Source organism: Fundulus heteroclitus, chromosome 1, assembly GCF_011125445.2.
Source record: "Fundulus heteroclitus isolate FHET01 chromosome 1, MU-UCD_Fhet_4.1, whole genome shotgun sequence".
Taxonomy (NCBI): Eukaryota; Metazoa; Chordata; class Actinopteri; order Cyprinodontiformes; family Fundulidae; genus Fundulus; species Fundulus heteroclitus.
Genome location: NC_046361.1, coordinates 32,569,964 through 32,592,718, shown reverse-complemented (window position 1 = coordinate 32,592,718; position 22,755 = coordinate 32,569,964). Strand labels below are relative to the sequence as shown.

At 37.3% G+C, this 22,755-nt stretch overlaps 1 protein-coding gene and 1 pseudogene across 1 annotated transcript; one reads left to right on the top strand and one right to left on the bottom strand.

Moving 5' to 3' along the window:
• Positions 1–5,365: 5,365 nt before the first annotated feature.
• nemp1 (nuclear envelope integral membrane protein 1) lies at positions 5,366–21,272 on the top strand. The gene is made up of 9 exons (XM_012875600.3): positions 5,366–5,529; positions 7,675–7,796; positions 8,465–8,681; positions 11,825–11,897; positions 11,986–12,079; positions 12,173–12,287; positions 14,333–14,558; positions 16,374–16,550; positions 20,507–21,272. The coding sequence occupies exons 1-9, from the start codon at positions 5,421–5,423 to the stop codon at positions 20,664–20,666; spliced, it is 1,293 nt and encodes a 430-aa protein (XP_012731054.2). The 5' UTR covers positions 5,366–5,420; the 3' UTR covers positions 20,667–21,272.
• On the bottom strand, positions 19,869–19,968 carry LOC118564838 (annotated as a pseudogene).
• Positions 21,273–22,755: the final 1,483 nt, after the last annotated feature.

Sequence of the window (22,755 nt, the reverse complement as noted above, 5' to 3'; positions counted from 1 at the left end):
AGATAGATAGATAGATAGATAGATAGATAGATAGATAGATAGATAGATAGATAGATAGATAGATAGATAGATAGATAGATAGATAGATAGATAGATAGATAGATAGATAGATAGATAGATAGATAGATAGACGTCTGCTCAACCTGTGCCGGCTTGTTACCGATTGACATAAAGACTAACTAAAGTAGTCTGTATTGTGCTATGATTATAAATTATTCCATATATATAACTGGATTGTATTGGTATGAACTGGATTATTTTTATTATACACTGTTCTAAAACTGCAAATTAATTGGACCTGTTTGTCTTGAACGGTGTCGTGAGGTGACTTATTGTGGATGACCCACAAAGTGATTTAACAGAAAAAAAAGTGTCTTTTTTCTCAAGAGAACCAAGTCATGCTTGATTCATGAGGCAGAACTTTGACAAAATATATATAATAATGTGAAGCAATGGACAAAAGAACATTTAGAAGAACTTTAGTGGGTATCAGGACACAAAGTAAGTATTCACACATTAGGACTTTAACTGTGGATAATACATTTTATCAGTACAATTTATAACTGGAACTAAAACAAAGTTTCTTAGGAAGACAAGAAAAAAGTTTGGGGTTCAATGTAACGTAAGTTTTGAGTGCTTCGACGTTTTGTCATTTGTATTGTCATCGCCGTTATTAAAAATTATTTTCCTCAATTTTGATATAGGCTTTTTGGCGTCTGACACATCTGCAAAGTGTGAAGAACAGGAAGACAAATATGGGCTAAATGCACATGCAAGATAATTACAACGTCAGGACATTTAGCAACCACTCTGACTCACATGTAACATACAGTTTTGGAAGCTTTGGAAATTCCTGATTCAGATTTCTCATCAGTTTAACCCATGACCACCCGCAGTGGCGGGTTTTCTCCCCGTCACTGTGGTCATGTGTGAGTGTGTGTTGCCGTGGCTTCATTTCTAAATCCCAGGGAATGTGGACCTCTACTGTAACAGATCCAGCTGATTTTTAAGATTATTTTTTTTTCACAACAGGATAAATTACCCTAATTTAATCCATTCACTCGAGATAGATTACACGTGGCCTATTTATAGCACATTTGTTTAGATTCAACAAGTTGAGAAAAAATGGTTCGTCTTTACCACTTGAAACTTTAAAGCATAAAGTAATAAAGAAAAATGTAATGTGACATATTTTGTTTACCAGTTAATGAATCAATCAATGAATTGATGAATCAACAAATAAATAATTTTAGCTTTATTTATAGAGCAATTCTGGAGACACAGATTAAAAGTAATCAAACTAAGCAAGCAGACAGACAAAACAAATACTAATATTGATAATAAAACAATTAAGAATTGAAAAAGAGAGATAAATCAATCATTAATGGGGGAGGAGGAACTGTTTAGTTCATACTTTATGTATCAACAAAGTCCATTTCCAGAAGACCTGAGGCCTCTGGAAGGCATGAAGAACCAAATCAAAACTGATAAATATGGAGGGCTAAGACCAGTAATAGTGTTAAATACCTGTAAAGGAACCTTAAAATGCATTGAAAAAAACAGAGAGGTGGACAATGCAAAGACTTTAAAGCCTGTGTGATGTGAGCTCACATTCTGGGTGTGGTCAATGTTTTGCATCTGATTCCTAAAGTACCAAATGAAGAGAGCCATAGTTCTTTTAGGAAGATCAGAAAACAGATCATTATAATCATCTATTCTATACGTTATAAAAGCATAAACTAAAGTCTGCATTGGACTGGGAGAGAAACTGACACACCCTGGGAAATTTTAAGATGATAAAATCCATTTATTGTAACATTTTATTATAGTTTGGTAACATTTCAATCAAATATGACACAGAGGTTTTTGACCAGATCTGGGCTATGAGTTTCTCTCACAGTTTCTCTGTCTCTGAACATTTGTCCCAAAAACTAAAGCTTTAGCTTTTACCTGACAAACTGAAGGAAATTTTATGTCAAGCCTGACGTAATATGTACTTTACAGTTAAAAAGGGAATCAGTGGGTCTAGTGACATGGTGACATAGAGCTGTGCTCCTGATGACACCACCCAACAGCAGCATATAATGTTAAGAAGAGGGGTCCTAAAATTGAGCCCTGTGGAACACCAAAGTTTAAATCATAACATTCCAACAGTTTAAGTCTACAAAGAGGTTACTAAAGCTGAAATATGAGGTGGACCTGTTCACTAGAATTCCTGGATTTCTGATCTGTCTGAGTAGGACAATGTGGTCAGCAGCTTCAAAGCTGCACTGGGCGAGAGGCGGGGTACACCCTGGACTGGTCGCAGGTCTGATCTAAAACCATGGAATGCTTTTAGAGTCTAAATAAACATTTAGTCCAATGAGAAAACGTTTCTCTAAGATTTTACTTTAAAAATGCAACACTTGGTTTTAGTTAAAAAATGGTTCTGCTTGTCAGTGGGAGCAAACTTTGATGAAGTTCATATTGTATTTATTTTCTGTGGAGCCCACATAGGGCTTACCTCACAAAAGTATTGTGTTCCCTCGCAATAAATTAGCAAATACACCCTGGTCCATACACCCACAGTGATAACAGTGTCAATTTAAAATTGTAAATACCTTTAAAGAAGTGAAAATGTTTTTTGTACCGTCTTTGGTACAAAAAACTTATTGCAAATCGATCTATTAAATGGGTATTCATGTCTGTTGAGATGGGATTGCGCATGAGCACTGCCCTTTATTAGCCAGATTACCAACACAAAAAAAGACACAATCACAACTGTCAGATGACTTTCAGTAGGCAGTATGCCACATGAACTGTCTTCTAGGTTATTGCAAGGGAATGCAAAAGTATTGCTTGGGAATGCAATACTTTTGTTCGGTAACGCAAAATAAAATTAAAAATTCCCCTGTCCACTGGGGGGCTCTGTAGTAATTTTCTTACACTTGATATATGGCTTTTTTATGGCAAAAATATATCACTCTTGAAACCCAAAGTAGGTGTATTAGGGATTTTTGTTCAGTTGAATCATACATTTCATGTATTTTATGTATATTACAGTTACTTTTACCAAAGGGCAACTCCTAAGCATCCGGGCAACTTTCCTCTGGTTTACACAGATCTAGAAAGTTTTTTGTATACTAAATGTCTGTTTGCTGAGGGCACTGTAACTTATGTCACCTATGTGAAACCTGGGAGTAGTGATGGACTCAGACCTGAACCTCCAAAAGCATCTAAAGACAATTACAAAGTCGGCTTTCTATCACCTGAAGAACATTTCCAGGATTAAAGGACTGATGTCTCATCAGGATCTGGAAAAACTAATCCATGTGTTTATTTTTAGTTGAATTGATTACTGCAACGGTGTTTTCACAGGTCTGCCTAAACAGTGGATCAGACAGCTGCAGCTGATCCAGAACGTTGCTGCCCGCGTCCTCACTAAGACTAAGAAAGTAGAGCACATCACCCCAGTTCTAAAGTCCTTCCACTGGCTCCCTGTATCTCAGAGAATAGACTTTAAAATATGTCTGTTAGTCTATAAATCCCTGAATGACTTAGTACCTAAATACATCACAGACTTGTTATCAGTGTATCAACCCTCCAGACCACTCAGGTCCTCTGGCTCCAGCCTGCTCTGCAGAACCAGAACTAGAACCAGACATGGAGAATCAGCATTTAGTTCCTATGCTCCACTTATCTGGAACAAACTTCCAGAAAACTGTAAAAGTGCAGAAGGCCTAAGTTTCTTTAAATCAAGATTAAAAACACATTTGTTTAGGATTGCCTTCGACTGTTCTACTTAAACTATTTTACTGAAACATCATTAGTTCAACTTCGTAGTCCAACTGTTTTTAATGTTTGCTTTTAGTTTCTATTTTACCATGTTCTATTTTCTCTCTACATTTTATTCCTACTTACCTGCTTTTATTCTGTTTTTTCTCCTGTATTTTAATCATGTAAAGCACTTTGCATTGTCTATGTACTGAAATGTGCTATACAAATAAATTTGCCTTGCCTATGTCAAATTCCTTGATTGTGCTCAAAATCATGAAGTTCTGATTCTGATTTATACACTAGTACATCTCAGTAAAGTGGAATATGTATTCCAGTTTATTTCAAGAGTCAAGAGTGTTTTTATTCTCACCACGTGTTACCGTGGTGAAATTTCTCTTTCGCAACTCTGGTTCTCATTAAACACATTACACATAATGAAGGCAAACTGACAAACAAACAAACAGGCAATGAACAATGGTTACAGTTTTTATTTTTTTTTGTAGCGTTCAGTAATTGTCTATAAAAAAAATAAACAATTGTTTTACATAGATTTAGTACACATATAGAAGGATATATTTAAAGCATATTTTTTGCTGTTAAATGGGATGTTTAGGACTCACTGACACTTAAAACCCAAAATGAAATTTCACAGGACATCTAAATCAGTAATTGGTTCCTTTTGCATGGTTTGCTGACGTGGTATAGAGGCGATCAGGTCCAGGCCTGCTGACTAGTTGAGGAAGCCAAGGTTGCTCAAGAGGAGCTCATCTGCATTGTTGGATGTGGTGTCTTAGATCCGTCTCCCTGGTGCTTGCACATCTTCTTCCACCACTTGAAATGCTTGGACAGAACAATGAGCAGCTGGCTTCTGTAGCGGCTAAAATCCTATATTTTGGGCTACTGGTTGCTGTTCCTGAAAGGCGTTGGTTTTACGTGCGCTCGATTAAGACTCGCCTGACCGATCTTCATTTTGTCTTATAATAAAGTAATTTATTATCAGAAAGATGTCCATTGTCTTACTGTTTCCATTTAGATCCACATACATTCGACTTCAATCCAAACCAAGCACAGTAGAAAACTGTTGTCTCTTCCCATTAACAACACCTGAACACAATGATGGTTTCCCTTAAATAACCCCATCCCCCATCAGTCACTCAGAAGCCAAATTGAAATACGCCCCCTGGTGGCGATAAACACAAGGTTGCGAGTCTACTCTCAAATAAAAAATAAAACAAAACAATCAAAACAATAAACATCTTCGGTTTGTTTTGAGTTACACTAAAATTATTTCACAAATCTGACTTTAGGCAAGCCCTATTATATTATCCTTTGTTATTTATTGGTTTCCTTTCTTTTAAGCGAGATCAGAATGTTTACGAATTTGTTCACTATTTCAGTGTTGTCTACATCTTACTTTGAGGCAATTTTACTGTTAAAACTTGAAAAAAAGTGCTTACAATTTGTTTTTAATAGATATTATCCTAACAATCTCTGGCTGACGCTGAGGAGAATGGACCGGAGAATTCAAACACCACGTGATCAAACACAAACAATGACGTCACACCATCTTGGCTTTTTCATTGGCTGTCCCGCCTGTCACTAATCGAACGTTGCGGAAGAGGCAGGAACAGACGTTGGAGGAGGAGGGGGTTAGCAAAATCATCATGGCGGGATACATGAAAATTATTAATGGTTACATCTCAGCAAGTTCTAAGTTTCTGGTTTTCACTGTGCTTTTGATGTGCTTCCCCCAAACGTCACACCAAAACACGGGTAAGAAGCTGCGTTACACAGCAGTTAGAGAGACCTTTGCTGGTATTTAACGTACATTTAACAAGCTAAGGCTAATAAATGTTAGCTTGTGTTTGTGTCCATTGTGAGGTGGACTTTGAGTAAGTTGACGGAGCAGTTATGGGGTCTTTTATTAGACTACCGTCTGTTATAACGATTGTTAAGCTTCATTAGACTGTTTATGCGATAATTTCATTCAGGTCTTTTTACTTTATGTCAGCTTGTTGCTGCCATGCAAAGTTCAGTTGGGAGAATTTGCATCCTGTCAGTTTTATAGGTGTTGTTTTCAGCTCTGGCCTGGACTAATCCGAGTTGCTCTTGAACCTACTAAATGATTGGTGATAATGTATGGCCTGGTTGAGGCATAAGCAGTTTCTGCACTACTATTAGTGTTTTTCACACTAGTAATAAAAAATACATAAATCAGTGTTTGATTTTTTCCCACTTACCTCTGTGACTTGTGTTTTGTTTTCTATTTTGTCTACAGTGCTGGATAAGTATTTGCCCCCGTACAGAGTTCTTTTTTGCTTTTTTTTTTTTTTTTTTTTTTTTGTAGAGCTTGAATGTTTCAGCTCATCAAGCAAATCTAATCGACTGTCCTACCATAGGAAGCAACAACTAAATGATATGAAGCAATCCAGTTTGACTTGCTGGTGTGCTTCAGGGTCAGTGTGGAGTTGCCTTATTTTACATTGTTTCAGTGCAGCTTGTGTGGGATGTAGTGTGCGTTTTGAATTCATTGTAGGGCTACAAGATATTAGAAAATCTTGTGCCGATAATATTGGTAAATGTAGCTCTGAGGAAGTCAGTTGCAATATTTGCCTAGAGTCTTTCTTCGCTCATCTGTGCTTCTTACATTCAGACCTTTAGTATTTGTGGGCGGTGTGGGCTTCTGCTGCTGTGACACACTGTCCAACTAATAATAATGATAATAATAATAATAATCTTTGTCATGACAACTTTCTACATTCTTATGAAACATGTCCTCTGCATTTAAGCCAGTCGGCTGCCACTATGCGGCGTCAAGGGACCATTCAGGGGCCAAGGGTCTTGCTCAGAGACCCAGTCTGTGGGATTTGAACCGAGGAAGATTACACTGACATGTAAAATGCAAGTTCATAACACTTGGAATATATTAGCTAACAATTATTGCACTCTAAACAGTCTTTTGTGAAATGAATGTTGAACACACTGATATTGTGATTTCTTTTTGTCACTATGTATCGTCCAACCTTAATTAATAGACAATTATATGTTGACATTTTGATTAAGAAATAGAAAAAGTCAGCTGAATTTCTGCTGAGTAATTTTTTTTTTTTACAAAGTGAGATGAATACACATTTTTAGGATTGTATTTGTGTGTTTGAGCCTGCTTTTCTAAGGGCTGATGTAGCTGAATGTTAATAAAAAAAAATCAACATCACAACAAATTAAGTTACTTCTTAACTTGAATCTATATAGTGTCAAATTTTATCCAAACATAATATTTCAGTCTAAGATATTCTAAACAAAGAAAACGGAACATATTGCCACACAGTTTACTGCGAAAATATCTTTATCGCAATATCAGTGTATGTGACATTCATATCTGAAAGGACTGTTTGGTGTGCAGTATTTTGTTGCTGAGTATATTGCAAATGTTATGAATTTCCATTTTCCATTTTAATGTAATAGAGTCCTAGTGGATAGAGTGCTAGTGGAGCAGGTGATCACAGCAAACACAAATTATATGGTTCTATATGCAAAATGTCTCAGTGGAGGAAGCACAGATGAGAGAATATGCATATCATGCAACTGATTTCATAATCACAATATTAACAAATATTATCGCCAGCTCAAATGTTCTAATATTGTGCACCCCTTAATAGACATGCTATAGAGTAAGAGGAAAACATTAAACAACTTCAGCATTTACATAGATGGGCTCTTTTAATTTAAAGCCTGCTTAATAAAAAAAAGTCCATCCGATGCCTATACCTGCTTATCCCTGCAGAGCTGCAGGGGAAAAGTGTTCATTTGCTGTTTTAAAACAAAAGAAAATCAAAAGAAATTTCTTGTAAACATTTCTTTTGTCAGTCAGTCAAATTTGGTGATTCAGTCAAGCGTGCGTCTTCTTGTTCAATCCAGGTAACCCACCTGCAATAATTGATCTGCAAGATGGGGAGCAGTACGTCATGTCGGGGCCAAACCGGTTCTGTTACGAAAATTCAGTTGTTCCAACCTGGAGGCAAACGTGGACAAGAATTCAGGCAAGTTTCTCTAATTATGCAGACTTATTCAGGTTAAAGACTATGTTAAGCTATAGTGGTGTCATATTTCTCTTGTTGGGCATCTTTGTCCCAGTCAGAAATTATACAACTGGCATTGAAGGTCTGACATTTGCAAAAAATAACTGCTTTAAAATTTGTAAACTAATCTGGTATCTACATTTAAAGGCTGATTTGTTATATGAGGCAGTTTCCCATTTAAAATACAATTTAGAAATGGCACTATTTCCTAGATCAGCAGTGTCGTTCTAGAACTGCTGTTTTGCTAATGCAGGAACTCCAGTCTTATAGCAGGAATATATGGAAGTTTGAGGAAACTTAAAAACCTCAGGGTATAAGATTATCCAATCGAATGGCCAGGGGTCGTGATCGGTCAATTTTCCCATAACTGACTTTGATTTGTGATTGACAAGCAAAGTCTAAAAAAAACAGAATGGGGGAAAAAATCATTAAGTGCAACAAAACTAAGAGCTCGCAACATTTTAAGTTCATAAATTCATCAACATTTATCATCTTCCACTTTATTTTAAAGTTAAATTCTAAGAGTCAAATTTGAATTTTATTTATTTTAAAACTTTTGGGTTCATTGAACATGCACTGTGCATCGATTGTTATTGTTAAAGTACATCCTAAGTGCATATTTCTGACAGGTGAAAGTGTGGAGCTCCAAGGTATTTAAGGTGGAAACTGTCGAAGGCGAAGAAGAGCTGCAGGAGCTGGAGAAGTTCAGCTTCCGGAGCTGGTTTCAAAGTTTTCTACGCGAGCAGCACAATGAAACTTTCATTAACATCAACCTGTTCAGCAAGAAGACCTGCTTCAGGGTGGATCCTACTGCAGCAGCTCAGTACACCGTCAAACCCGTCCGCAGTAAGTGGCAAACCAATGAACAACATTTACCAACGGGTTTGTGACAAATGTAGCTTGATTCACACCTTTCCAGAGTCATCATCTGCACTTCAAATCAAATCTAAAAGTTTACTACAGATTATAGGAAGAAATATCACTTCTATAATAATGCTCTGATGTTTAACTTGTTCTTTGGAAAATAAAACACAGTAGGCCTAAGTGAATAATAAGCAAAAGCAAACGATAAGCAGGGCAATTAATCACTTTTTTAAAACCCATGACTTTTAACTGGGAGTCAGGATGGAAATATTGCTCTGTTTGTGGAAAAATTTATTGACCTAATGGTCATTTTGATTTTTAGTCTGTGTTAATCTGGGTGAAGCAAACTAAAATAAAAATAAAAGATAAGGCAAGGCAAAGGGCAAGGCAAATTTATTTATATAGCACAATTCAGTACAGAGACAATGCAAAGTGCTTTACATGATTAAAATATAGGAAAATAAAACAGAATAAAAGCAAGCAGGGATAGTGTAGAAACAAAAAAGAACATTTGAAAACAGTAAAACATTTTAACTTGAACATTTAAAGGCAATTCTAAACAAATGTGTTTTTAATCTCGATTTAAAGGAACTCAGGCTTTCTGCACTTTTACAGTTTTCTGGAAGTTTGTTCCAGATAAGCGGAGCATAGGAACTAAATGCTGCTTCTCCGTGTTTGGTTCTGGTTCTAGGTATGCAGAGTAGGCTGGAGCCAGAAGACCTGAGTGGTCTGGAGGGTTGATACACTGATAACAAGTCTGTGATGTATTTAGGTGCTAAGCCATTCAGTGATTTATAGACTAACAGAAGTATTTAAAGTCTATTCTCTGAGATACAGGGAGCCAGTGGAAGGACTTTAGAACTGGGGTGATGTGCTCTACTTTCTTAGTCTTAGTGAGGACGCGGGCAGCAGCGTTCTGGATCAGCTGCAGCTGTCTGATCCACTTTTTAGGCAGTCCTGTGAAAACACCGTTGCAGTAATCAATTCAACTAAAAATAAACGCATGGATTAGTTTTTCCAGATCCTGCTGAGACATCAGTCCTTTAATCCTAGAAATGTTCTTCAGGTGATAGAAAGCCGACCTTGTAATTGTCTTTAGATGCTTTTGGAGGTTCAGGTCTGAGTCCATCACTTCACCCAGATTTCGGGCCTGATTAGTGGTTTTTAGCTGAAGCGACTGAAGCTGTGTGCTAACTTTTGATCTCTCCTCTATTGGTCCAAATATTATTACTTCTGTTTTGTTTTTGTTCAACTGAAGAAAATTTTGACACATCCATGCATTGATTTCTTCTAGGCATTTACTCAGTGCTTGAACTGGTTTATAGAGACCCCTTCAGACATCCCAAATCCACAAAAGCTTCACACGTGTTCAGGTGTAATCTGTTGAGACCATAGTTGGACCTCGGTAGGTTTTTGCTTTATCCCCTTCCGTGTTCCCTCAGTGTTCTTCCCACAGATGGCCGAGTTTATGCATCGACAGGGAATCCCACAGCAAACCGATCTGCCAGCGGTCGTGCTGGAGCCGGCAGCTGCACTAAACAGAACAAGGGCGAGTCTAACATCTTGCTGAGTGAAGCTGAGCACGCTTCTGAAGCAAGAAGGAAAAAATAACGGAGTCTGTCGGTGTATAATTAGAAAATACACAAAAAAAGAACACTGTGCACTGTACATTTATAAAAAGTGTGATCAGTCAAAAAATCTGTAAAAAGAAAAAAGGAATTGGTTTCATAAGCACAGTGGTTCAGAACCGTAAACCTGGAGTGTGTGTGTGTATATATATATATATATATATATATATATATATATATATATATATATATATATATATATATATATATATATATATATATATATATATATATATAAATATATAAATAAAAAATTTTTTCAGGGAAAATATATTGTGAAAATACTCTGAAGAGGAAAACTTTTTTTACCCTAAGACGAGGGTTTCTGCTACACGTATTTGATCGTGGCGCACCGCCACACCAAAATAAAAGCCACCACACCTTCAGAATCGATTAAAAAAAAAAAAAAAAGTTAAAACAATGTAAAGGCTATGATATAGCATAGCTACTATATATTTGCGAACTTATTCCAATCATCAGAGAATCAAATTAATTTAAATATCGTGAAATCACAGGCAGCTGCTGTGAGTTTGGTGAAAAGGCAAGTTATTGAACTAGCAATTACAATAGGGACACTTATCTTTGTGCAAGAGGAACCTTTTATTTATTTTTGCCTAATTTTAAGGTTTGCACTTCAAGTCCAATAGGGAAATCCATCTTGGTTTGTTAATTTCTTTTTGTGTAAAAAAAAAAAAAAAAAAAACAGTTTATTTGAATGATTTCCTTGTTTCTAGTTTTTTTTTTTTTTTTTTTTTGCTTTGTTTTTTTAAGGGAATTTTTTTTTATTAAAATTGTAAATCAGATGTATTGTGAAAAACTAGGAGATTTTACTTTTAGGCCACATCGCCCAGCCCTATTGTAAAGCTTAGAAATGTTTTTTCCATAGTTCGACACAATCATCACAACTCCCTCTTCAAAGACCGTTCAGGTCCTGGGCCCGTTCTGGCCGAGGTCCCCTTGTTCCTTCTTCCTGTATTTTCTTCTTATCAGGTTAAAATAATGAATTAAAAAAATATCTAATTTGGAGATCTCACCATTCAAGGGTGTATTTTTCTATGATCATTGAGCAAAAAGTAAGCCTGGAGTTTGTCTTTTGGGATATTTAAGACCTCTGAACTAGAGGAAAATGTTTTCCTTTTTTAAATAAAAGTGTATTTGCTTTTGTTAATGTCTACAAATTACAGATATTTAACACATGTAATCATTACACAAGCTTGAACTTTGACAAGTTTCTTGGTAACGATGAACCTGCTCCACTCAACCTCTGATGAATAATTATGTATTATTCTAAATGAAGAAAAAAAAGTGGTTAACCTTCATTATGCATTTTGTCTCTTATGAGAGGGTCGCCTGAAGCTGCAGGATTTTTTTTTATGTAAATAAAAGAGAAAGACACTTGTATCGTGGCTGAAGGAAGACTTTGAGACAAAACCATAAATATTAGATAAGTCACGTTTTTACAGATAATTAACGACTTACTCGCTACTTCTCTTGCAGAGTTTGATATCTATCTGTTTTTGGTCTTCCTCTCTGGGGCGTTGCTGTTTGTTTTTGCAGAATCCCTTAGCAGGTATTTATCTGTCCAAAATCAGTGCCGCCTATTTAAGTTTTAACGTGATTTATTTAATTTTCCTTTTCGTTTTGATCCTTCACTGCAGGAGTCAACTTTTCTTCTACTCTGCTGGAATGAGCACAGGCATGCTCGCCTCTCTCATCATCCTCTTTTTCATTCTGTCACGCTTTTTGCCAAAGGTAAGTCGTTTAATTCCTCTGAATCGTTTCTCACGTCAAAACAAAAGGCTTCCTGATCCAGTGCTTGACTCTTCCACCCGTTGTTCTCCACAGAAAAGCCCCTTTTATATGCTTATTGTGGGAGGGTGGTCTTTCTCTCTGTATGCCATCCAGCTGGTCTGCAGGAACCTCGGCGTCATTCTGCGAGAGCACTGGCACGCTGCATTAGGTACAGAGTCTTAGTTAACGCACACTTCAAGCAAATAAAGTGGAACTGGCAACTAGAACAATACTAATTTATTCATAAGCCCTTTAACCATATATTTGATTATATTTTATTGTGATGGATCAACGTAAAGTAGTGCATCATTTTTATACCTCAGTTATTTTACAAGTAAAGATCAGAAAAGTGTGGAAATGTTATAATTGCCTGTGCAAATTCTTAATTATCCGGGTCATGGCAAAAGCACATGTTTCTGGTTGGGTGTCAAAATCTCTTCAGAAAAACTGAGCTAAAGTTCGACTGCATCTAATTTAAACCTGTTAGTAAATGTTATAATTATTTATCCCTCTTTATTCTGATTCCTTTAAATCTGGCGTTATCAGCCTCCTTCAAAGGTAACTTAATCAGTAAATCCACACGTGTAATTTAATCTCAGTTTAAATCCAACTGTTCTGGGACTCCCTGGAGGATTGCTGGAGAAGATAAGTGAATAAAGTGCATCATAAAGATCAAGGAAGACAGCAGACATGTTTGAAGCAGGCTTAGTTCATAAAGCTTTGAATGTCTCACAGAGCCACGCTCAGTCCATCGTCCAAGAATGGAAAGATTATGGCTCAGCTGTAAACCCGTCAAGTCATGGCTGTCTACATAAACTAACAGACCGGGCATGAAGAGCGATTAATCAGGGAAGCAGCTGGGAGCTCAGTAGCTCAGGTGGAAGAATCTGTCTAGCGGTTTACTGTTAGTTGTAAAATTTATAAATCTGGCCTTTTACAGAGGAGTGGAAAGAAGAAATAATAATAAACCCAGAATTTCATCCTATGTTTTCTACAAACCACGTAGAGAAAACTGCAGAGATGTGGAAGAAGGGGCTGTGGTCAATCAGTGTGTGACTGTTGATTACTAGGATAGCAGCCTGCAGACGCCATCCTCAGGGAGGAAAATGGTGGCGGCAGCATCGTGCTGTGGAAAGCTTTTATTTAGGCGGGGCAACGACGATGGTCAGATCTGATGCAATGATAAATGAAGGAAGAAAGAAGAAGTATATGTCATAGCAATTGTACATTCCAGTTAAATTTGTCTTTGGCATTTAATTCATCCCTTGGAGAGCAGTGGGCAGCTTTGTAAAGCTTTTTACAGCGTTTACAGCCAATGGGGGAGCAATCTTGGCTTGCTCAGGGACCCATAGTGGCAGTCTATAGAATTGCGACCAGGTACTTAAAGTCTTCTTAAAGCGCATCACGCCTAGTAAAGAGAAATGTTTGTGAATTCAGGTAGAAAACACTTCAGATTAGGAAAGGGACCCTAAACTTACAGCCAGAGCTACAATAATTTAGTTCACAGCATATTCATGGGTTTGATGGCCTAGTCAAAGTCTAGTCCTAAATCCAGTTGAAAATCTGACCACTCTTAGAAATTGATGTTCAAAGATGCCCTTCTTCCAATCTGACTGAGCTTGAACTAATTTACTCTTTTTCTTTTACTGAACTAGTTCCTCTTTTTTTTTTTTTTTTAAAACTAAGTAGGCTGAGAGGGGAAGCAATGCGGCAAAGTATCTCAAACTGTATATGGGTCGTGCTCACTACCCCTGCGTTCTAGGAGCAAGCCCCAGAGCTTGAACTAATTTTTAAAGAAAGATGAAAATGTCAGAATAATGGCGTACAAAGCTGGTAAAGATATTCCTGAAAAGACTTGCGGCTGTAACCGCAGTGAAAGGCGGTTCTGCAGTGTTTACTCTGACAGGAGAGAAAATAAAAAAAGTACGACACACTTTCGTATAACATTTAATAATTGAATCATTTTTCACCCACATAAAAATGACTCTCCAAGTTTCTGTCGGTCTATCACATAAAATACATTAAAGGGTTTTCCTCCAACATTTGACAGTGTGGAAAAGTTTAATGTGCGTTTATAGCACATTAAAGGCACTAAATCTGCTCCACAGAGAGTCGGTCTTGTGAAGCGCTGGAAAGTTGAAAACAGACCCATCAAGTTACAGAAAGGTCAGGTTGCTTTAACGCCGATCAAATCATATTCCCTTCTTGTTCCAGCTTACGTTACGGTGGTGGGGTTCGTCAGTTTTGCCGTGTGCTACCGTTACGGCCCTCTGGTGGACGAGAAGAACATCAACATCCTGTCGTGGACGCTGCAGCTGTTTGGGCTGCTTCTCATTTATCTGGGGATTCAGATCCAGCAGGTGGCCTTCGCCATCATCGTGGCGTCTTTGCTCTCCAAAAACCTGGAGTACCCGGTCATCCTGGCCGTGACAGCGTGGAGGTACGCAATATCTAATGTGGACAGAAGATGGCGTAAGAGAGCAGCGAGAGCTCAGAATCTACTTCAGTAGCTGAAAGAGGGGAAACTTGATGATTTCACACTTTTAAAGTCTTAAAGTGAGCTCCTCTATAATTACTAATTGTTATGAAACAGCTTTTGCTAGACATTTAAAGTTGGTTCTATTTTTTTATTGTGTCTTTTCTCTAATTCACATACAGAGGAGTTTTTTTTTTTTTAAAGTCGACACACCCTGGTAGAATGCTGTTAAAAGATTTGATTATGCTAAATTATTTAAAAAGTTTTTCTCATTTAATGTGAAATATCTCTTAGAGAATCGAGCAGGAAAAGCCAACCAATCTGTTCGTGGGATAAATAAAATTGGAAAAGCAGCAGCATCCTGGTTGCCTACAAGGAGCACACCCTTGATCTAACACTCTTTATTAGGAGTCTGTCAGCATTTCACACCTTGATGTGACGATATTTGTTAAATACCTTTTTAAAGAAGAAAATACACCAGACGCGTTTGTAGCACATGAGCTCAGCAAAGCGGCATGTGCGCGTCCTATGCACAGGTTAGCTTTCTGTTTTAAACAGTCAAGATATTTACAGTCGATGCTTGTGATGCTGGGTTCATGTTTGGCATGGAAAATCGGCCACTCTTCCACTCCCTCAGTGTCACAGTGATGCGTTTAGGTACCGAAACATGGTACCGTTTGATTTCACGTCAGTCGGTGCCTATAAAAGTACAGAATTCGGTGCCCATCCCTAATTGTATATGTGTATATGTATATTGTACATGCAGTGTGAGTGTGCAGGGATGTGTGTTAGTGTGGAAATTAATGTAATATAGCACATTACCTCCAGGGAAGGCTGTCAATGTCTTTGAATGTATTTTCTGTCGCCCCTTTGAAAAATTAAAACGATTTCAGTCCCCCATCCCAACAAAAGTGGTCAGATATGTAACTTTTTCCCTCTTAATGCATTGAAGGTTTTGCTCTGAAGATGACCTAGAATCCTTTTTACAATTTATTACAATTAAAAACGGTTTCTAACAACTGGAGTTTTTCAACATTGCCACATTTTATAAAATATAAAATATTAACATCATAGGTAGGAGGTTTTAGCCTGACACATTCCTGCAATGAAAGACGAACCTAAACAGCATGTATTCTCTCTGAAAACGTTACTTTTAGGTAGCCATGACCTGATAAAATACAATAAAATACAGAGACCTAAAATAGAAAATATTACCAAATAATATCAAGCCATTAATATTACAGATAAATTAAGTTTACTACTCTTTTAGGAGTTTATTATCTGTCCACAGACATTCAGAGCTACGTCACCTTAATGCATGGGAGCCGCTGCTCTGAGGATTTCAGAGAATTTCATATTTATAACTCACTGAAGGTAAAGACCAAACAGCAGATGGTGCTGTTGTAGCATTTATCAGGATGTTAGAGGTTAAAAAGAAGGCAAGTTTTATGAGGGGGAAAAAATTATCATAATGCTTTATACTAAAATTATTTTAATGTTATAAAAATGAACTTAAAAAGTTGAGAAAACAGAGAAAAGCGTTGATTTATGGTAACGCAAACACCGGCAAACAGGCTGTTTAAAAAATCTCTCTTCTAACTTGACGATTTTTCAGCTGAATGTGCCAATTTTATCACATTATAGGGGAAAAAAAGTTTAGAAATAATTTATAAAGATTTATAATTTTTTTACACACAAAAGGTTTGCATTTTAACTGGCGGGTGAAGGTTTTGAATTTATTTTATTTTTTTTATCCTTCGCATCTGCTCTGGTTTGCAGGAAAGTCAGAGGCTATATTCACTGGAAGCCGCAGCCCCGTCGCCTGCTCACTGAGGAGGAGTATCAGAGAGAAGGGGAAGAGGAGACCCGCCGTGCCCTGGAGGAGCTGCGGAAGTACTGCAACAGCCCAGAGTTCAGTCCCTGGAGGGCCGTGTCCAGACTTCAGTCCCCAAAAAGGTGCCACATTACACTTCTAGACTTTTCTGTGTAAACTGTGTTGGAAGATGACAAAAGGCATTTTAGCAGCAGTGATTTAAAAAAAAAAATCATAATAATGAAACAAAGAAAATACACTATATTGCCAAAAGTATTTGCTCACCAATCCAAATAATCAAAATTAGGTGTTCCAAGCAATTCCATGGCTTCAGGCGTATTAAATCAAGCACCTAGACTTTACACTGTTTCTACAAACATTTGTGAAAAAATGGGTTGCTCTCAGTAGGTGAGGGAAGTCTAGCATGGTCTTGTGAATTTCACGACTGTCCAACAAGTGCAGTCATGAAATATTCTCGCTCTTAAATATTCCACAGTCAACTTTCAGTGGTATTATAACAAAGGGGAAGCGATTGGGAATAACAGCAACTCAGCCACAAATAGACCACGTAAACTTATACTGAGGAGCATAGTGGTTGCCAATTTTCTGCAGAGTCAATCACTACAGATATCCAAACTTTATATGGCCTTCAGATTGGCTCAAGAACTGTGTGTAAAGAGCTTCATGGAATGATTTTTTTTTTTATCTCCAAGCAGTTCCATCCATGCCATACATCACTAGGTACAGTGCAAGGCGGCAGTGTTATAAAGCACACCATCACTGGACTCTAGATCAGAGGAGGTATGTTCTCTATCGCGCTTCTCCATCTGGCAATCTGATGAACAAGTTTGGATTTGGCAGTTACAAGGAGAGCGGTAGGCTACTTGTCTGACAGTATTGTGCCAGGTGTAAAGTTTGGTGGAGGGTGGATTCTGGTGCACTGCAAAAGCAGAACTAAAAGTAAGTGAAATTTTCTTGAAATCATTGTATTTTTCCTTGATTAGAGCAGGTAAATAGGACTATTTGCCAATGGAATAAGATTTTTGCACTTAAAATAGGAACAATTCATACTCTATCGTCTTATTTCAAGTGCAGGGTGTCTAATTATGTTATTTTAGAGATGAATTGTTCCTGTTTTAAGTGCAAAAATCTCATTCTATTGGCAAATAGTCTTATCTACCTGCTCAAATCAAGGAGAAATACACTAATTTCAAGACATTTTTTTACTTATTTTTAGTTCCCTTTTTGCAGTGTGTGGGGATGTTTTTAAGAGCTTGGCCTCTTAGGGACTCTGAATGCTTCAGCAAACTAAGAGATTTTGGACAACTGCATGCTCCCATCTTTGTGGGACAGTTTGGAGACGCTCCCGCCTCCTTCCAACATGACTGCACAAAGCAAAGTCCATAAGGACATGGATGCGTCCTGACCTCGTCCCGATACAGCACGTTTGGGATGAATTAGAGCAGAGACTCGGAGCCAGGCCTTCTCGTCCAACATCAGTGTCTGACCTCACAAATGCACTTCTGGAAGAATGGTCAAGATTCCCATAAACGCTCCAGAACCCCGTGGACAGCCTTCCTAGAAGAGTTGAAGCTGTTCTAGCTTCAGAGGGTGGACCGACATCTCTGAACCATATACTGAAGGTCATATGTGAGTCAAGGCAGGTGAGCGAATACTTTTGGTAATGCGGCGTATGTTGTGTGTAAATACAATACAATACTAAAACTGTTTAGATAAAAGATGATTCAGTGTATTTTTATAGCCTGGTGAGGTTTTGAGTTTATTTCTCTGTCACGGTGAGCAATAAATCAATTAATCACGCCATAAGTTTTAATCACACGATTAATTAAAATAAACTTGATAATTTCTACATGCAGGTTTTGCTTTTTTCCACTTGTTTCCCTCTCATCTCTATGAGACTGGATAACAAAGGGTTTCAGTGTCTCCTCACTCCTCCCTTCTCGTTTCCTCAGTCTAGGAAGAGTTAAATCTCGTGTCAGGTAGGCAACCCGCTGAGAGTTTAGCCTCGTGTGGGAGAGCCAGACAAACACTAGTTTGAAAAGAAAATTTAATTTGAGTCAAAGCCGAACACGACTGCTGCATTGTGGGAGTTTTTTTGGGGGGTTTAAGCCAAATGACGGCGGCCACTCGCTGGATCTATCCGAGCCGGTATGTCGAGAGGATTTACTTTGGTTACGATGCCATTATTGTTTTAGTTGAAAAAGGTCTCCAAATGACAATATTATGGTTTATCGGGGTCATTTTTAGGAAGACTTATCGTCTAGCAAAAATTGTTATTGTGACTTTATTACTTACTCATAAACATGGGTGCAAATAAGGGCAATATCTATTAGATAACCCAGCTCGGTCCTCCTCAGATGACCTCACAGCTAAATTTCTGATTAAGTTTGTTCACTCTTGGGTTTTACATATTTTCTATTTCAAAATTGAAACACTTTTCCAGAAAGTGTAAATATTTTTTGGTTTTCTAACACGAGTTTTAAACATCTAGCTTATAAACTGGCATTTACTATCTCCTTGTTCTGCTAATCATGAAACAACCCTTAGCTGAAGTTTGCTTCTGATTGTTCTGATTGTAGATCAGATGTGGACTACATAAATTATTTACTTTTAAAGAAGCCTAAAAATGCCCCCCCGCCCCCTTTTTTTTTTAAATTGTACATTTAGTGATTGGTTCCCAGTCTACTGCTCTTTAACTCAAAGAGCAGTATTTTGATTTCCAAAATATTAAAATTGATGTCTGATGTCAAGAAGCAAATAAGAAAAACACCATTTTCATTTTAGAGCTAAAAAAAAGACGCTGTTTTGAGTTGCTAAAAAAATATTTTGGATACTCTATTGTATTTCTTATCCAACTTATCCAAACGTGGAAAATACGTTTTAAAAATGTAATACTTTTTGCGTCTTTTTCAAGACTAAATAGGAACCCTGCAGGCTCTGAGGCTGTAGTACAGGGGTCACTGGTGGCTGGCTTCACTGGTTCTATGAAGAAATGTTTGCATTATCCTTTTTTTTTTCAGACTATGAAGCACTTAAAATCCTTACATTTTCTCAAAAATTGATTGTGCCCTTATATATGATTACCATTGTGCTAACTGGCCAATTTAAAAATCTGTTAAAATGTGTAAGTATGACTTTGATTAGCAACGAAGCCGCTCCCCTCAATGGATATTCGGAACATTACGGTACACTAGCAACAATAAACCAAGTAAGTTAATTCAATATAACGTTAAAGTTTATTTTGGCCTTATGGTAGAAACAGGGCAGTGTAGTCCAACTACTCTGTCCTCCTGACAGAGACGGATAGAGAGCTGTGGACGTGAAGGGGCGGAGTGATATTACATACTTGGGAATAATATTTAATGCATTTTATAATTTGGTGTGCCTTTATGGTCCGAAATATACGGTAGTTCCCTCCCAGGATGCAAGAGCCCTGCTCTAACCACTCCACCCAAAGTCCTCCCATAGATAACATATCAGATATTAAACTGATAAGAACTGATACTATTGTTGATCTCACTCAAAAGGCCCAGAAGCCTTTATACCACAGATGTTTACTTCGATAAAAGCAATAAATCAGTCCGGCAGGTAAATGATCTGCAGGAGGCGGCTTGAGTAAATATTTAAATTGTAGAAAATACAAAATAAGTGCAGAATATTGTGCTCGTTCCTAAAAAAAAAAAAAAAAAAAAAAAAAAAAACATTTTTTTATTGTTAGTGTGTCTGTAAATCCTGTTTTCTTTTAAATATGTGACACATTTAATTACATTTACTTCCAAAGCACCAATTAACAGCAGATAATTCACAAGAAAAATGTCTATTTGAATCCTGAAATATCTAATAAAGTCATAATCTAGTGATATAAGAAAAATCCAGTTTGATCCTAGCTATAATTGAATACAGTAAGATTCAATTAAAATTTGTGAGGTGGTAAACGTTATGTTAAAAGGCCCAGCTGACTGCGTCGAGTCATTTAGCCATCAGCACTGGGTCGGTCCTATCTGTTGGTGATGGGGGGGGAGGTCCACTTACTGTATGTCAGTTCTGATTATTTTAATATCATCTCCATAATCAACAGGTTTGCTGATTTTATCGAAGGATCCCCCCACTTGATGCCAAACGAGGTCTCCGTCCACGCCCAGGAATATGATTTTGGGGGGAGTCTATTTGAGGAGGAGTTCTTTGACACCGACGATGAGGACGAGGAAGAACTCAAGCCCATGATGAATCACGAGTGAGACGGTTGTAAAAAAACAAAAAAACAAACTGTTGCCGTCTCTCAGAAGAGCAGGTTGGGGAACACCTCACTGCGAAGGTCCAGACAGGTTTTCACGTTTGACGCAGAGACCTGATGGAGGGGTAAAAAAAAATCTCTGGACCGGATTCAAGTCAGAACTATCACTGATGGAACCGTGGCGTCAGATTTATTAGTAATGAATTAAAAAGAGGGAAACAAATGTTTTTAAAGATTGTGCACCTCAGGCATATGCATTCTTCAGGAGGAAAAAAAAAAAAAGCTTTAGTTATGAACTAATGAGCAGTAATTTGGGGATCGAGGGCCTTTGAGTTCTTTACATGAAGCTCTCTCTGCTGATAAGTGAGGTTTTACTTTCCTAAACTCGTTTACAACCATCAGAATCAGATTGGACGGATTAACGAGGACATCCGCTTCACATCTTCTCTACACTGACACATTCTCTGTACCTTGAACCGCAGCCTGATACTTTTGTAATTATTATTTCAGAAGCGAGATTGGGCATGTGCATTCTTATGTTATTTGTTTTAATGGATGTGCGTTTGGAAAAGAATCACAAAAGTATTTTGAATAAAACCTTTATATATTTGTTGTATTGGTAATTCATTGGTAATGAAACTTAATGTATTTTTGATTGTTGAACCTCCTCCTAAAATAAGTCTTTTACTCCGTTGTGTTTCAGCTAGTGTGTTCCAAACATGATAGATTTATAAATTGTTTTGTTTCAAATCAGCCTAAATTCACACTTTTGTTCATAAAATATCTAAAAATGCCCAAGATACTGATACACAATTCAGTAAATATTACTTTTGAATGCTTGGGAAAAAAAAAACTTATAATGTTAAAGGTTAAAACAACTGAAACCTATATTAGTTTGAATAAACAAGGATCTATGTCGATATTAATAACACGACCACAAACCAGTATAACCTAATAGGAAGAACATGAACCTTATCAAATTTCCTTTTTACAGCCATATTCAGCGAAGTTAAACAGCTTTATGCTGAGAAGTTTACACTTAATCACTACTCATGGACACAAATCTGATACTGTAAATTGGGACTTTTTAATTAAAAAACACAATTTTCTAAATTCAACTTGAGGTGAAATATATTCATACACTGCCTAATTTTTAATTGGAAGTCCCTTTGTGTGTAGCCCCTCAACCGGGTGCTTTTTAAAGTCATAAAACAAGCCTTTGGCACACTTCTGGCTCCATATTTAACCGTTCTTTTTGTCAGAAATTGTGGAGGGTATTTAAAGTAGCTTTTTTTTGTCTTGTACACGTCTTACTTTCCGGGAAAGTTTACACATTTTCAGTTTGGTTGAGGTTCCTTTATTCAGTCCAAAAGCAGCTTTTATGTGAACAATTCATATTGCACCAAAGCCCCAAACAAATGAAATTCATTCCAGTGTTGAACTGTCACTTATTAAGAGTAATGGGTAAGGGCTGAGAGTTGATTTCCAAGTATGCATTGAGACTTCTGCTGGTTTTACTATCAGTTTTAAAGGTTGAGAACAATAATCTGCAAAAACAGATGGAAGATAATTCAGCAGAAATTATCTGACCTTTTTTTTTTTATCTCTGCATTTCCTGAAAACTTTTGTCTTTCCATGTAATTATGGTTAAAAACTTTTACCAGATGACTGGTGCTCTGAAACATTTTAAAGCTAATGCTCACAAAGGACTGTAAAAAATGTTTTAAATTGAAGCTGACCAGATTATTTTTCATCCAGCAGCTTGACAGTGTTTATTTTAAAAGGTAAACCTCACATCTATCCTGTTTTACTCTCCTGCTGTAGTTTCAGTGAATCTTATCTGACATCTTGGGGACACTGTGACATTTACAGCCAGCAGCAGCAGCGAGAATCCCACCTCAGGTTCCTTTACGTCCTGCGTGCGTCCAGCAGGTGATCGTAGGCAGGGAACAACCCCACAACACCAGCGGTGCAAAGGATTACACACAATTACTCAACAGGTTTAAAAAACAGCTGATACAGCGAGCGTTATTTGCATGTATTTCCCAGGCTCCGCTCGACATAGTCAGCGCTGTATTTGCTTTGAACTACTT

Coding starts and splice junctions, on each gene's coding strand:
- nemp1 (XM_012875600.3), top strand. CDS start 5,421: ATGGCGGGATACATGAAAATTATTAATGGTTACATCTCAGCAAGTTCT. Junction 12,288..14,332: donor GCACTGGCACGCTGCATTAG/GTACAGAGTCTT, acceptor TTCTTGTTCCAG/CTTACGTTACGGTGGTGGGG. Junction 14,559..16,373: donor CTGGCCGTGACAGCGTGGAG/GTACGCAATATC, acceptor TCTGGTTTGCAG/GAAAGTCAGAGGCTATATTC.